This window comes from Tubulanus polymorphus, chromosome 8 (assembly GCF_964204645.1).
Source record: "Tubulanus polymorphus chromosome 8, tnTubPoly1.2, whole genome shotgun sequence".
In the NCBI taxonomy this organism is placed as follows: Eukaryota; Metazoa; Nemertea; class Palaeonemertea; order Tubulaniformes; family Tubulanidae; genus Tubulanus; species Tubulanus polymorphus.
In genome coordinates this window covers 10,468,931-10,482,725 of record NC_134032.1, presented here as the reverse complement: position 1 = coordinate 10,482,725, position 13,795 = coordinate 10,468,931, and the positions used below count along the sequence as shown (strand labels likewise).

General features: G+C 38.2%; 1 protein-coding gene across 7 annotated transcripts in view; it reads left to right on the top strand.

Annotated features, from left to right (window-relative positions):
• The first annotated feature begins 193 nt into the window (after positions 1-193).
• Positions 194-13,795, top strand: part of LOC141910059 (uncharacterized) — a 42,713-nt gene continuing 29,111 nt past the window's right edge. For 3 of the 7 annotated variants that reach the window (XM_074800767.1, XM_074800768.1, XM_074800770.1), the window contains exons 1-10: positions 237-499; positions 577-699; positions 792-905; positions 1,079-1,192; positions 1,299-1,454; positions 1,658-1,734; positions 2,134-2,272; positions 2,398-2,559; positions 2,954-3,021; positions 3,099-3,310. In XM_074800767.1, the coding sequence (XP_074656868.1) occupies positions 490-499; positions 577-699; positions 792-905; positions 1,079-1,192; positions 1,299-1,454; positions 1,658-1,734; positions 2,134-2,272; positions 2,398-2,559; positions 2,954-3,021; positions 3,099-3,251 (1,116 nt within the window). In that variant the 5' untranslated portion in view covers positions 237-489 and the 3' untranslated portion in view covers positions 3,252-3,310. Of the gene's footprint in view, positions 213-236; positions 500-576; positions 700-791; positions 906-1,078; positions 1,193-1,298; positions 1,455-1,657; positions 1,735-2,133; positions 2,273-2,397; positions 2,560-2,953; positions 3,022-3,098; positions 3,311-11,490; positions 11,786-13,795 lie in introns of those variants that run through there. The other 4 variants (XM_074800766.1, XM_074800769.1, XM_074800765.1 and 1 more) reach the window with 4 other exon arrangements.

Here is a 13,795-nt window from a genome sequence, read left to right as displayed (position 1 = left end):
ATTTGGTACTGTATATTTGAAGTATGATGCTAGGGTTTTCGCCTCTGAACAGTTTCTTGAATCGATGCTATGTGAAAATAGTTGTTTTGCCGACCATTCGTGTTTGGGATACGAGTATGTGGCAGACAGCACCACCTGCCGGATGTTCGACGCCATTGCTGTTGCAACGGCACGTGTTAACGGCAATAACGGAATAGCAGTTCAAGTAAAATGTAAGTGACCAGAATCCAGCACCAAAACTGTGAATTAGAGTTAACTGTCAGTGGGTAAAGTCAGTTCATTTTCATTGAGTTTAACTCTTGAGTACAATCTCAGAAAACTCAGACTGTGGAACTGGGTCCTATGTGCTAGTACGTAAGTCTTTTTTAACAGCCATCTTGGATCTTGAACAATCGACGAGAGACTTGCGCAACATCGATTCTGTTTAAGTCTCGCATACAGATCATAATCGTTCGTGATCCAAGTGGCCGCCTAAATACGAAAATAGGGATGAATCGAGGTATATCCTTTTGCAAAATGCGTTTACCGTGACGAACCAATCGATTTCACCCAAATCTTTCTGATGATTCTATACAGCTCAGTGCGTATGCAGCCCGTGTAAGAATTTCGGATCATGTACGGTTATGGAGACATCGACGGGCACGTACGTTCCCTCGTGTATGTGCATGACAGGAACATCCGGCACGTATTGCGAAAACAGTAAGTACGACGCTTATCTTTTTAAACGGTTCACTTTTTCTTTCCAAGAAACCCCTGATTGTGTGACTCGTTTTTCTCTACCACACGGATAGGTCTTTGTTCGGGAATCACGTGCTCCAGCCGGGGCACGTGTAAATTGATTGATTTTGGTGGTGGCCATACATGTGTTTGTGAGAACAACTACCATGGACAGAACTGTGAACGCGGTAGGCTTTTTGTATATCCGTCAGTTATTACTGCCTAATCATTTTACTAATGATTTTCGTTTCCTGTGAGATTAAGATACAATGTCAGGTTGCAAATAGAAAATTTCGTCTTAGATCGTTCGTTAATTGAAACTCTTGAACTAGACTAAATTCGTTCTCTATTTTGCCGACAGGTGGCCCATGCAGCGTGAATCCTTGTCTAAACGGTGGCTCGTGTACGGCTATTTCCGGTTATAATGTATACTGCGTATGTCCTGAGGGATATACGGGAAATCGTTGTCAAACTGGTAACAATTTTTCAGTGCATCGGTATTTTTGCGTGTGTATGCGCCATCTTCTTTTTTGTTATAGTTTTGGGGTTAGTTTTTAACAAAATAGTGCGTTTACTTGTAGGTCCGTGCAGTAGCGGATGGATACATGGCGGCGGAAATCATTGTTACATCATTTCGACGGTAGCCACTTTAGGGAGTTTGGTCGGCAATGTTTGCGCGCGTTTGGGGGCGTGGCCCGCTGTATTGACTGACAAGGCGGAATCTCTTATTGTTGCTAGTGAGTTTACACGAAAAAAAGATGGAGGCTTCCATAACTCTACTGATGACGTATTTTTGTTTTCACGCCAATCACAGCAGGTGTTTGAATGAGCTGAAGTAAAGAGTAGAAATTTTGGAAAACTCCAGTCATCCTATAATGAATGAACCATATCGAAGTTGGCTTTCGAAAAAAAAAAATCAAAAGTTAAATCTTAATTCTAGATGAACTTAAACGTGGGTCTATTTATAAGGCACTAATTGGAGTGAAACGGAATGACGACGGTAGCTACACATCAAAGGTAAAATATAGGGGTAATCGCCATCTATCGTCAATAGATGGAACTACGATGATACATACCGAAAGTAGGGTTCGTCCAATGTAATACCAATGCACCATCTGTTGACATAGCGAAGTATCGGCTCACTTTTATAGTTTATCGAAAAAATAGTCATGGGGTTTTACATAGCCATTGAAGTTGAAATCGAAAAGGCTGTCATTAAAAACCATATCACAATTTCACTTACCCATGGAAATTCCCAGGCATTAAGAGGGCATCATAAGGTTGTAGTAACTTATCCTAATTTCGTTCAGGCTTCAATGATCGAAATGTGTGCCACCGTGTCACGTAATATATCGATACTAGCTTCATCTGGAAACATTACATTCGCCCAATATCTCGTATGGCATTCTATTATAGCTGCAATACACAAACTGGATGCCGAATAAACCCGGAGCTGATCCGAATAATGCCGAATGCGCATTTCTCCAACACAGCGACGGTTTATGGAACACTGAGGACTGCATCGTTAAACTCAAAGCCGTCTGCCAATGCCAGGGTACAATCAACCTAATAGCGCCATCTACCTAAATCAAATAAATTCACTTCTTTTTCCCATATAAAAGCACAATATCGTCTATGATATACACGAGGTTTTTAAGTCGTAAATATTTGAATCCATAGGTTCGCTTTGTTCTGACAGTTCGTGGAGTCGATTCGGTAATAAAGGACATCTAGTGATTCACGATTTGCTGTCGTGGTCGTCTGCCTCTAAGAAATGTCGTCACTTAGGAGGAACCGGTCTCGTGCATATTACTACACCGGCAGAAAACACCGCCGTTAAAGGTAGGCTTTTTATACAATGAACATAGCATAGGATTACTCTTTGCAGAATTAAAATCTCTCCGTACTCAATTTACTTTGTTTTCTATATTATTTGAGAGCTGTCTTCATTCGTATAAGTTCTTGGTTTGAATCCGACATTGAAGTTCACTTTTATTCAATAGTCTCATAGTTCCCTTTTCATATCGAAAGTAATAGTAGGGTTTTGCAATAACTTTTAAGGTTTATATATGAATGATGCAGCAAAGCAGAAACCCGTCGCTGTTTTGCAGCATTTTTTCGATTAATTTTGTAAAATGAATGCATGAAAAGTAAATCATTATATATTGCTACGGGACTGAATTTATTTCATTCATTTTTAACCTGCTCACAATCAAACATCATTTCAAAATTTCAGCGCTGTCGTCGTGCGATGTTTGGATTGGTTCCCACGAGTCGAAACCTAACGGAGGTTACACCTGGGACGTGAGTTCAACCTGAAATCCGATCTTTCGGTTTCAATAACCAATAATTGATCATTTTTCATTTTCTTCAAATTTCAGGTGGAATACCTGAACTGGGCCTTTGGAAAACCTGATGACGGCGCATGCGTGGCTTTACTCGTCGGAGGTGACGAATCAGCGATCAACCGCATCTCCGACGTCAGCTGTGACGAAAATATACATTTTGTCTGCTACAAAGGAACCGAAACCTGACCGCCATGACACCGAAAATGAACATCCCGAAGGAAACAATTAAGATCATCTGAGCCCTTGTAAGCAATAACGTAGTTGAATACATTCGTGATTTTCTAACCACATTCGTCACTGTTATTTTTCGACAAGATTGCGCACATTTTCCGTCGGTTCGTAACATGTATTAATTTTGCGTGACGATGTCATTGTCCAGTTGATCCCACAATAGACTTTGCAAGGTTCCGTTTAAGACGTTACGCAAAGTATCATAGTTTTTGACGCCGTATAAACCGTTTCCGTAAAGTTTGTATACATTGATATACATTGATTGGATGTAGAGAGATGTCTGTGATGTATTAGTACTTCAATTTATACCACAACAACTTGAGAAATCCTCATATCGTTTGAGTTCGAAGGCAGATCAGCAGTTCACCACTGTGATCCACGAAGCTCCTAGTGTGACAACTACATGAGCTTACAATTTCAAATAATTTCTCAAATTCTCCAATCCACAGATTTTTCTTTTCTTAGATTTCCAATTTTGATATCGACGATTTTCAGTATTCCTATACCTAACTTCATTTTTCTTAGCTAAAGCATATATATTGAAATTGAATCTAAGTGAAACTATTGCTTTTGAAATATGAATTTCAAAATCTATCAAATCTTTTAAGTGAAAGTATCTTGTTTTGACGTGTAAATAATAGAAAAAGTGATAAATTACTGGTTAACTATGTAAAGTAACAGTTGGCTGTGACCACGATGATGAACATGTATAGCATGTATAGTCTCGGGAGTCAATGACTCAATGACAAAAATTTCCAATTTCTAGGATTCGAACAGCATACGATGATACGTCACAAGCTACCGTTCCTATCGTCTGGTAAATCAATTGATTTTAAATAACTGAAACAACGTATTTCTGTATTGTTTACTTACGATTACATAAAGTATGAAATTCACACATGAATTGAGAATCGATGTCCATCCGTAAATGTCATTAAATAATCTACTAAAAGATGTACCTCTTCCGAACTTACCGAGGAATCCCGGAAATTCTAAAATGGCGAATACGAAACTCATTGTAAGCGCCATTTTAGTGGCTTTCGTTTGATTTTGAGACGATGAAATCTTGGTCGCTGACAGAGTTTTGCGTTGCTCACTCCTGACGCATAAAACAATAATGAGAGCTATGTTTGCAACGAAAACTAAAATGTTTGAGATAAAAACACGGATGATCGGGTCGATGTATTTGTTCATTGTATTATGAATTTGTTTATACGGAATGAAAGTAACGTAATGAACAAACCGAAATTGTTTATATCCGCGCGACAATTTTACCCTCATTGAAATCGGGTAGTAAGCACCTAAAGCCATCGATAATAAACCCGTTAAGATTACAAGTGGCTTCAAGCTACGTTTTACGCGGAGCGGAAAAATGATAGTTACCAATCTTTCGCATTGAATTATGACGGTCAAATAATTGCGAAACACCAGAAATCCTTTAGAAAACATACTTCCCCATATATTTAAGTACACCGGAGAAATTCGGTAATTAGGAAATTTCATGATAGATTCGCCATACCACGCATAGTGGATGTAATAACGAACTGAGAACGTGATAAACGTTGCCAGCAAAAACATAATGTCGACTTGTGCGAGGTATTTCAGTAAATCGAAGCAGCGGTTTTTAGTTTTCAGTTTGTGAAATACGACGATAACCATCGCGTTGAATATAACACCGACTAGGACTATCGTAGGTACGATGTACGCAATGCCAATCCATACCATAGAATATGGGCTTCTCGGGTTGTTAGTTTTATTCATTTTTGTTTTCAGAGAATCCGATTCATCTGCAGCTATCTGAAACCAGGGAGCACCTACCAACTGGAACCGAATTTCAGTAATAACGGTCTCGTAAATTCTTATCTCACACATACACAATTTGTGCACGAAGTGAATATATTTGAGTCGGAGTCAGAGAAGCTTTATTCCGCGTGAACGTCGAATATGATAAACAGTATGCATACTACCTGATGAACATTCAAAGCTTTTACGATTTGAACGAAAATATGACACACAGCAGTTAGATTACCCCAAAAAAACTTCGCGCATTCAGAAGTTATGGCTTGCAATACTGAGCGGCTGATTATAGCGATACATTTACTCATGGAAATATATAGACACGTTTTACTCAATTCGCAACAAGGCGTTGTTAGTCCGCACAGACAGTGCAGCAGAAACGTAGCTGCATTAGTTAAATGTACATATCTTCCAGAACTTCAATATCCGTCGTTTGCAAAACTACTGACGTAAACATGCGAATGATCAATATCGATGACGTCATCATTCCCTTATTCCCGCACCCAGAAAACAGCAAACACCGCATCTATCCTCACACATAGGCCTTTTACTCGGGTCGACCTTGGAAAAATGAATAGCTTATATATTTAAAATGCGAAAAGTCTAAAAAGATAAAAACCGCTGCTTCGATTTACTGAAATACCTCGCAACCTTTGCTGGCAAAGTTCATCCGGAAGAAAATGGATGCGTGTGACGTATCTTCGCATCAGATGCGAATGCCAAAAATCGAAACTAAATTGCTGTCGAAAACGTGGAATTAAGTTCCACTTTTCGAATTAAGAATAGTCATTGAAGCTTTCTGGCTATGACCTAGTTTGTAACTTAGCATGTAGATTAACGCCAACGATTCAAGTCAGGGACTGGTGTACCGCGGTATGATCTCTCATCATTACTATATATAGGAACTGCGGACGCGGATTATGTAACTTTACCTGAGCACCAACTTACGTCTTTTTTCGCAGCAAACTGATACTCGACATAATAGCTGCCATGCACGTATCAAAGTATCGTAAACAACTGGCTGGAAAGCCTGTTGTCCACGCAAGTTGACACTTAGTACATACTTGTGCCAAGTGTGGTCATAAATCGAAGCTTTTGAACCATTCTTTATAACCTGATGTCCACGTAATGTTAATTGAAATATGGAGACAATTTTTTTCAGATTTTAGAAACTGATATTGAATTTGTGTTGTATGCAGCAAGAGGATGCAGAAAATATAGGTCAATAAGAAATATCACACATTTTTAGGGCTGAGGCACTAGATGGTTAAAAACAGTGCTAGGCATTTTCATACTATTTGTAGAAATAATGGGACAAGTTGTTAAACTAGAATTTAACACCCATTCCCTATGATGAAAAACCACGTCCGCTCGATTCCAAAGTTTAAATAGGTTAAAATCTTCAAAAATCTTTCTACGATGCTTTGCAAGACTTAACTCCTCACACTGTGAAACCGGTTCCGGAATAATACCGGTACACAGAATTGATAATGGTTGCGAAGGAACGCAGAATTGCTATAGATAATTTTGATGCGGCATTTCCTGACTAATTGTTGCATCACAAACCATATGATTTCGTCCAGCAATTAATACAAATTCGTAGGCAGATTACACTCGCGCACCCTGTTTATATCACACGGGCCTCCTTTACTGGTAGAATTCTGCTGGTAGCAATAACTACTTCCTTCAGTTCATTATCAGCCAGATCATTTTAGTTCATGTGTTCATACAGTCAGTAGTCGCTGTTACTTTTGCGCATATATCAAGAATAATATAATCGAGTCAAAGGCTTTTTTGCAATAACAATCGACAAATTCGCGTAACTATGCAGCAGCACCGAACCGTAAGACGCGTATCCCTCACTCTGTTAATGTTATTGGCCACGCTTCACTCAACTCAAGGTAAAGTACCAATTCTTTTTGCATTTCGTTTTAAATGATAGAAATTTACATCTTTAGACGGTTCCTAAAATAATTTCAATTGAAATAGTCATCTTTGGTGAAAGCGCGTCGGCTTTTTCAGAAGTTAATTTAGAAATGAAAGACCGTCGAGTGCCTATCGTGACCATAAAATGGTTGCTGTTACGAACGAAAGATATCCAGAACATAGGTCTATTCAATGCTTCAGCCACATGGAATACACATATAAGTGGGTTTCGTGCATCCATTTTGAATCGGTAGTATTTTCGCACTTTTTCAATATAAATGTAGTGAATTCACTGAATTAGTCGTCCTTTTTTTCTATATACGCAATATAGAACTAATCTATTCAATACGTCAATGTCGTCCATTTTGAATATCTTTAAGATCATTCAATACGTTATGCCATCCATGTTCAATACAGTCTTTTATAATATAAGCTATCTATTAATCCAAGGTCGACCCCGGTGGACAAGGCCTATGTGTGAGGATAGATGCAGTATTTGCTGTTGCCCGGGCGCGGGAATGAGGGAATGCTTCACCATGCCTCCTTGCTGTTTCCGACCAGTCCGCACAAGAAGTGATGACGTCATCGGTATTGATAACGCAGTTTCGCAGACGACGGATATTGAAGTTTTGGAAGAGAAGGGCATTTAATTAATGCAGCTACGTTTCTGCCGCAGTGTATATATACTGACTAACATGAAGCGTTTGAATCACACTTTGTTTCGACTTGAATAAAACTTGTACATATTTCTATGTGTAAATGTATCACTATAATCAGCTGCTCAGTATCGCAAGCTATAATTTCTGAGTGTGCGAAGTTCTTCCGTAGCAATCTAACTGCTCTGTGTCATATTTTCGTTCTCGTCATAAAAGCTTTGAATGTTCATCAGGTAGTTTCCCTACTGTTTATCATATTCGACGTTCACATTGAATAAAGTGTCTCTGACTCCGACTCAAATATAGTGACTTTATGCACGAATTATAAGCTCTGTATTTTGTGGGATATGAGAATCTACGCGGCGTTTCAGTTATGAAATTCGGTTTAAGTTGGTAGGTGCTCCCTGGTCTTAGATAGCTGCAGATGAATCGGATACTTTGAGAAAGAAATGAACAAAACTAACAAACCGATAATGAGTACGTATTCTATGGTATGGATTGGCATAGCATACATCGTACCTACGATAGTCCTAGTTGGCGTTGTATTCAATGTGATGGTTATCATTGTATTTCACAAACTGAAAACTAAAAACCGCTGTTTCGATTTACTGAAATACCTCGCTTTAGTCGACATTATGTTTTTGCTAACAATGTTTATCACGTTCTCAGTCCGTTATTACATTCACTACGCGTGGTATGGCGAATCTGTCATGCAATTTCCTAATTACCGAATTTCTCCGGTGTACTTGAACATATGGGGTAGCATGTTTTCGAAGGGATTTCTGGTGTTTCGTAATTATTTGACCGTCATAATTCAATGCGAAAGATTGGTTACTATCATTTTTCCGCTTCATGTGAAACGTAGCTTGAAGCCACTTGTTATCATTACGGGTTTATTATCGATGGCTTTAGGTGCCTATTACCCGATTACAATGAGGGTAAAATTGTCGCGCGGGTACAAAGAATTTCGATTCGTTCATTACATATCTTCCATTCCTTATAAACGAATTTATCATTTAATGAACAAATACATCGACCCGATCATCCGTGTTATCATTTCAAACATCTTAGTTTTCGCGGCAAACATTGCTCTCATTATTGTCTTATGCATCAAAAGTAAGAAACGCATATCTCTGTCAGCGACCAAGATTTCACCATCTCAAAATCAAACGAAAGCTACTAAAATGGCGCTTACAATGAGTTTCGTATTCGCTGTATTAGAACTTCCAGGTTTCCTCGGTAAGATCGGAGGAAGCGCATCTTTTAATCGAGTATTTAACGACATTTACGGATGGACGTCGTTCCTCAATTCATGTGTGAATTTCATACTTTATGTAATCGTAAGTAAACGATACAGAAATACGTTGTTTCAGTTATTTAAAATCAATTGATTTACCAGACGATAGGAACGGTAGCTTGTGACGTATCATCGTATGCTGGTCGAATCCTAGAAATTGGAAATTTTTGTCGTCGAATCATTGACTCATGAGACATGCGATACATGTTCATCAACGTGGTCACAGCCAGTTACTGTACATAATAAACCAGTAATTTATTACTATTTTCATTATTTTGGCATCAAAACAAGATTTAATGGATTTTTTTTACGTAGAATTCATATTTCAAAAGTCATAGTTTCACTCTGATTTAATATATATGCGATAGCTTAGAAAAATGAAGTTAGGTAGGATTACTGAAAAATACTTAAAACTGGAAATGTTAGAAAAGAAATATCTGAGTGGATTGGAGAATTTGTAAAATTATAAGAAATTGTCTGCTCATGTAATTGTCACACTAGGATCGTAGAGCTGTGGATCACTGTGGTGAATTGCTGCTCTGCCTCAGAACTAAAACGATGTGAGGGTTGTCCAATGTTGTTGTGGTGAAGCGTATATTCTGAATTCCAGAATTTTCTCTGCTTAAATCAAACTAAGTTCGCGTCTATCTTTTCTTTTTCATTCTAAAAGCTTTGAATATACACCAACTAGTTTGTATAGTCAAGTTCATAATATTCAACATTCACATAAGATAATTTGCTTTCCGATGCGACAAAATCAGATGTAACCTGTACACGTGTCACGAGCTCTGCGTATTGTCCGTTAAAAACTTAGGCGGTGGGTTAAGATAGGATAATAAGTTTCAGCGAGTAGGCGCGTCCAAGGTTTACCGCAGACGAATTGGATTAATCTGAAAAATGAATATGACTTCATATGTTTACGATTCAGTTAGGGTGTATGCTTGGATGATCTACGCGTTCGTTGTACCTCCGCTAGTCACAGTCGGTGTTGTATTCAACGCGATGGTTATCACCGTATTTCATAAACTGAAAACTAAAAACCGCTGCTTCGATTTACTGAAATACCTCGCACTAGTCGACATGATGCTTTTGCTGGCTATGTTCATCACGTTCTCTGTTCGTTATTACATACACTACGCGTGGTATGGCGAATCTGTCATGAAATTTCCTAATTACCGCATTTCCCCGGCACACTTAAACATATGGGGAAGTATGTTTTTTAAAGGATTTCTGGTGGTTCGAAACTATTTGACCGTCATAATTCAATGCGAAAGATTGGTTACTATCAGCTTTCCACTACACGTGAAACGTAGCTTGAAGCCGCTTGTCATCCTTACGGGTTTATTATCGATGTCTATAGGTGCCTATTACCCGATTACAATGAGGGAAACATATTTGCGCGGATATAAAGAATTTCGGTTTGTTCATTACATATCTTTCATTTCTTATAAACGAATTTACAATTTAATGAACAAGTACATCGACCCGATCATCCGTGTTATCATTTCAAATACCTTTGTTTTCGCGGCAAACATTGCTCTCATTATTGTCTTATGTGTTAAAAGTGAGCAACGCAAAACTCTTTCATCGACCAAGATTTCACCGTCTCAAAATCAAACGAAAGCCACTAAAATGGTGCTTACAATGAGTATCGTATTCGCCATTTTAGAATTCCCAGGTTTCCTCGCTAAAATCGGAGGAAGCGCATCTTTTAATATTGTATTCAATCAAATTTACACTTGGACATCTTTCTTCAATTCATGCGTGAATTTTATACTTTATGTAATCGTAAGTAGACAATTCAGAAATACGCTGTTTCAGTTATTTATTTGTTGAAGATTATCTAGGATTTGAATGATAGTAGCAAGTGACGTAACGGGTTCGAATGCTAAAAGTTGAAAAAACGTCCCCTGCACCTTACCTGCACGTCCATTGGTTGTTTCGTCGTTTTTAAGGGGCCCAATATAGGCAAACCTTAATTAAAGTCATGTTAGACCTGCTTTTGACTACTATCGAAAAGTACTGAAATCAAGTATTGAAAAGTACTTAAATCAAGTGAAAAAAAGAAGAGTTTGAAATTAGAAATCGGATTTATTGATGCTGCTGTGCCTTCGAACAATAATACATAAATGTTTTCAATGCATTGTTGTGGAAGGGAATGAATTTTATGTTATATATTATTAAACTTCTTTTAGCCTACGTGGCAATACATCATAAGCCTTTCGCCATTGCGCACCGTAATTTCTAAATTCAAGAAGTTTCTCGTGGCAGAATTTGCATTTCGTCAATCAGTTTAAATGGATACGTTTAGTAGTATTGTCATGCTTTTTTGAATATACCAGTAGTTTTTCACGTACTATCTTAATATTCCATCTCTCATTTTGTACGTGTTTTAGTGGTTTATTTATTCAATACGTTACCGCGTCGTCCATTTTGAAAACGTTTCAGTGGTTTATGAATCATTCAATACGTTGTGCCATTCATGTTGAAAAACATTTATCAAGCAATTTTTTCCAAGGTCGACTCCGGAGGACAAGGCCTATGTGCAAGGATAGATGCAGTGTTTGCTGTTGCCCGGGCGCGGGAATGAGGGAATGCTTCACCATACATCCTTGTTGTTTCCGACCATGCCGCGATAGAACTGATGACGTCATCGGTATTGACAACGAAGACGATTTGGCTGCTCGATTCGTCAGCAGTTTCGCAGACGGCGAATATTGAAGTATTGGAAGAGACGGGTATTTGATTAATGCAGCTACGTTTCTGCTGCACTGTCTGTGCGGACTAACAACGCCTTGTTGTGAATTGAGTAAAACGTGTACATATATTTCCATGAGTAAATGTATCGCTATAATCAGCCGCTCAGTATTGCAAGCTATCACTTCTGAATGCGCGAGTTTATTTGCCGCAATCTAACTCCTCTGTGTCATATTTTCGTTCAAATCGTAAAAGCTTTGAATGCAAATCAGATAGTGTGCATACTGTTTATCATATTCGACGTTCACATAGAATAAAGTGTATCTGAGTCCAACACAAATATGTTTTCTTCGTGCACACATTATGTTTTGTGTGATATATAAATTTACGCGACCGTTTCACTTATGAAATTCGGTTTCAGTTGGTAGGTGCTCCCTGGTTTCAGATAGCTGCAGATGAATCGGATTCTTTGAATAAGAAATGAATAAAACTAACAACCCGAGAAGCCCATATTCTATGGTATGGATCGGCATTGCGTACATCGTACCTACGATAGTCCTAGTCGGTGTTATATTCAACGCGATGGTTATCGTCGTGTTTCACATACTGAAAACTAAAAACCGCTGCTTCGATTTACTGAAATGCCTCGCACTAGTCGACATTATGTTTTTGCTAGCAATGTTTATCACGTATCCCGTCCGTTATTACATCCACTATGCGTGGTATGGCGAATCTATCATGAAATTTCCTAATTACCGAATTTCTCCGGTGTACTTGAACATATGGGGAAGTATGTTTTCTAAAGGATTTCTGGTGTTTCGGAATTATCTGACCGTCATCATTCAATGCGAAAGATTGGTTACTATCACTTATCCGCTTCATGTTAAACGTAGCTTGAAGCCACTTGTCATCATAACGGGTTTATTATCGATGGCTTTAGGTGCCTATTACCCGATTTTAATGAGACAAAGGTTTTCGGGCAGATATAAAGCGTTTCGATTCGTTCATTACATTACTTTCACTCCTTATAAACGAATTTACAATTTAATGAACAAATACATCGACCCGATCATCCGTGTTATCATTTCAAATACCTTTGTTTTCGCGGCAAACATTGCTCTCATTATTGTCTTGTGTGTCAAAAGTCAGCAACGCAAAACTCTTTCATCGACCAAGATTTCACCATCTCAAAATCAAACGAAAGCTACTAAAATGGCGCTAACAATGAGTATCGTATTCGCCGTATTAGAACTTCCGGGTTTCCTCGGTAAGATCGGAGGAAGCACATCCTTTAATCGAGTATTTGACGACATTTACGGATGGACGTCGTTCCTCAATTCATGCGTGAATTTCTTACTTTATGTAATCGTAAGTAAACAATACAGAAATACGTTGTTTCAGTTATTTAAAATCAATTGATATACCAGACGATAGGAACGGTAGCTTGTGACGTATCATCGTATGCGGGTCCTATCATAGAAATTGGAAATATTTGTCATCGAGTCATTGACTCATGAGACATGCTATACATGTTCATCAACGTGGTCACAGCCAGTTACTGTACATAATAAACCAGTAATTTATCACTATTTCATTATTTCCGCATCAAAACAAGATTTAATGGATTTTTTTACGTCGAATTCATATTTCAAAAGTCATAGTTTCACTCTGATTTAAATTCAATATATATGCGATAGCTTAGAAAAATGAAGTTAGGTAGGATTACTGAAAAACACTTAAAACTGGAAATGTTAGAGAAGGAATATCTGAGTGGATTGGAGAATTTGTAAAATTATAAGAAATTGTCTGCTCATGTAGTTGTCACACTAGGATCGTAGAGCTGTATGGATCACTGTGGTGAATTGCTGCTCTGCCTCAGAACTAAAACGATGTGAGGGTTGTCCAATGTTGTTGTGGTGAAGCGTATATTCTGAATTCCAGAATTCTCAGCTTAACTCAAACTAAGTTCGCGTCTATCTTTTCTTTTTCATTCTAAAAGCTTTGAATATACACCAGCTAGTTTGTATAGTCAAGTTTATAATATTCAACATTGACATAAAATAATTTGCTTTCCGAAGCGACAAAATCAGATGTAACCTGTACAAGTTATACGAGCTCTGCGTATT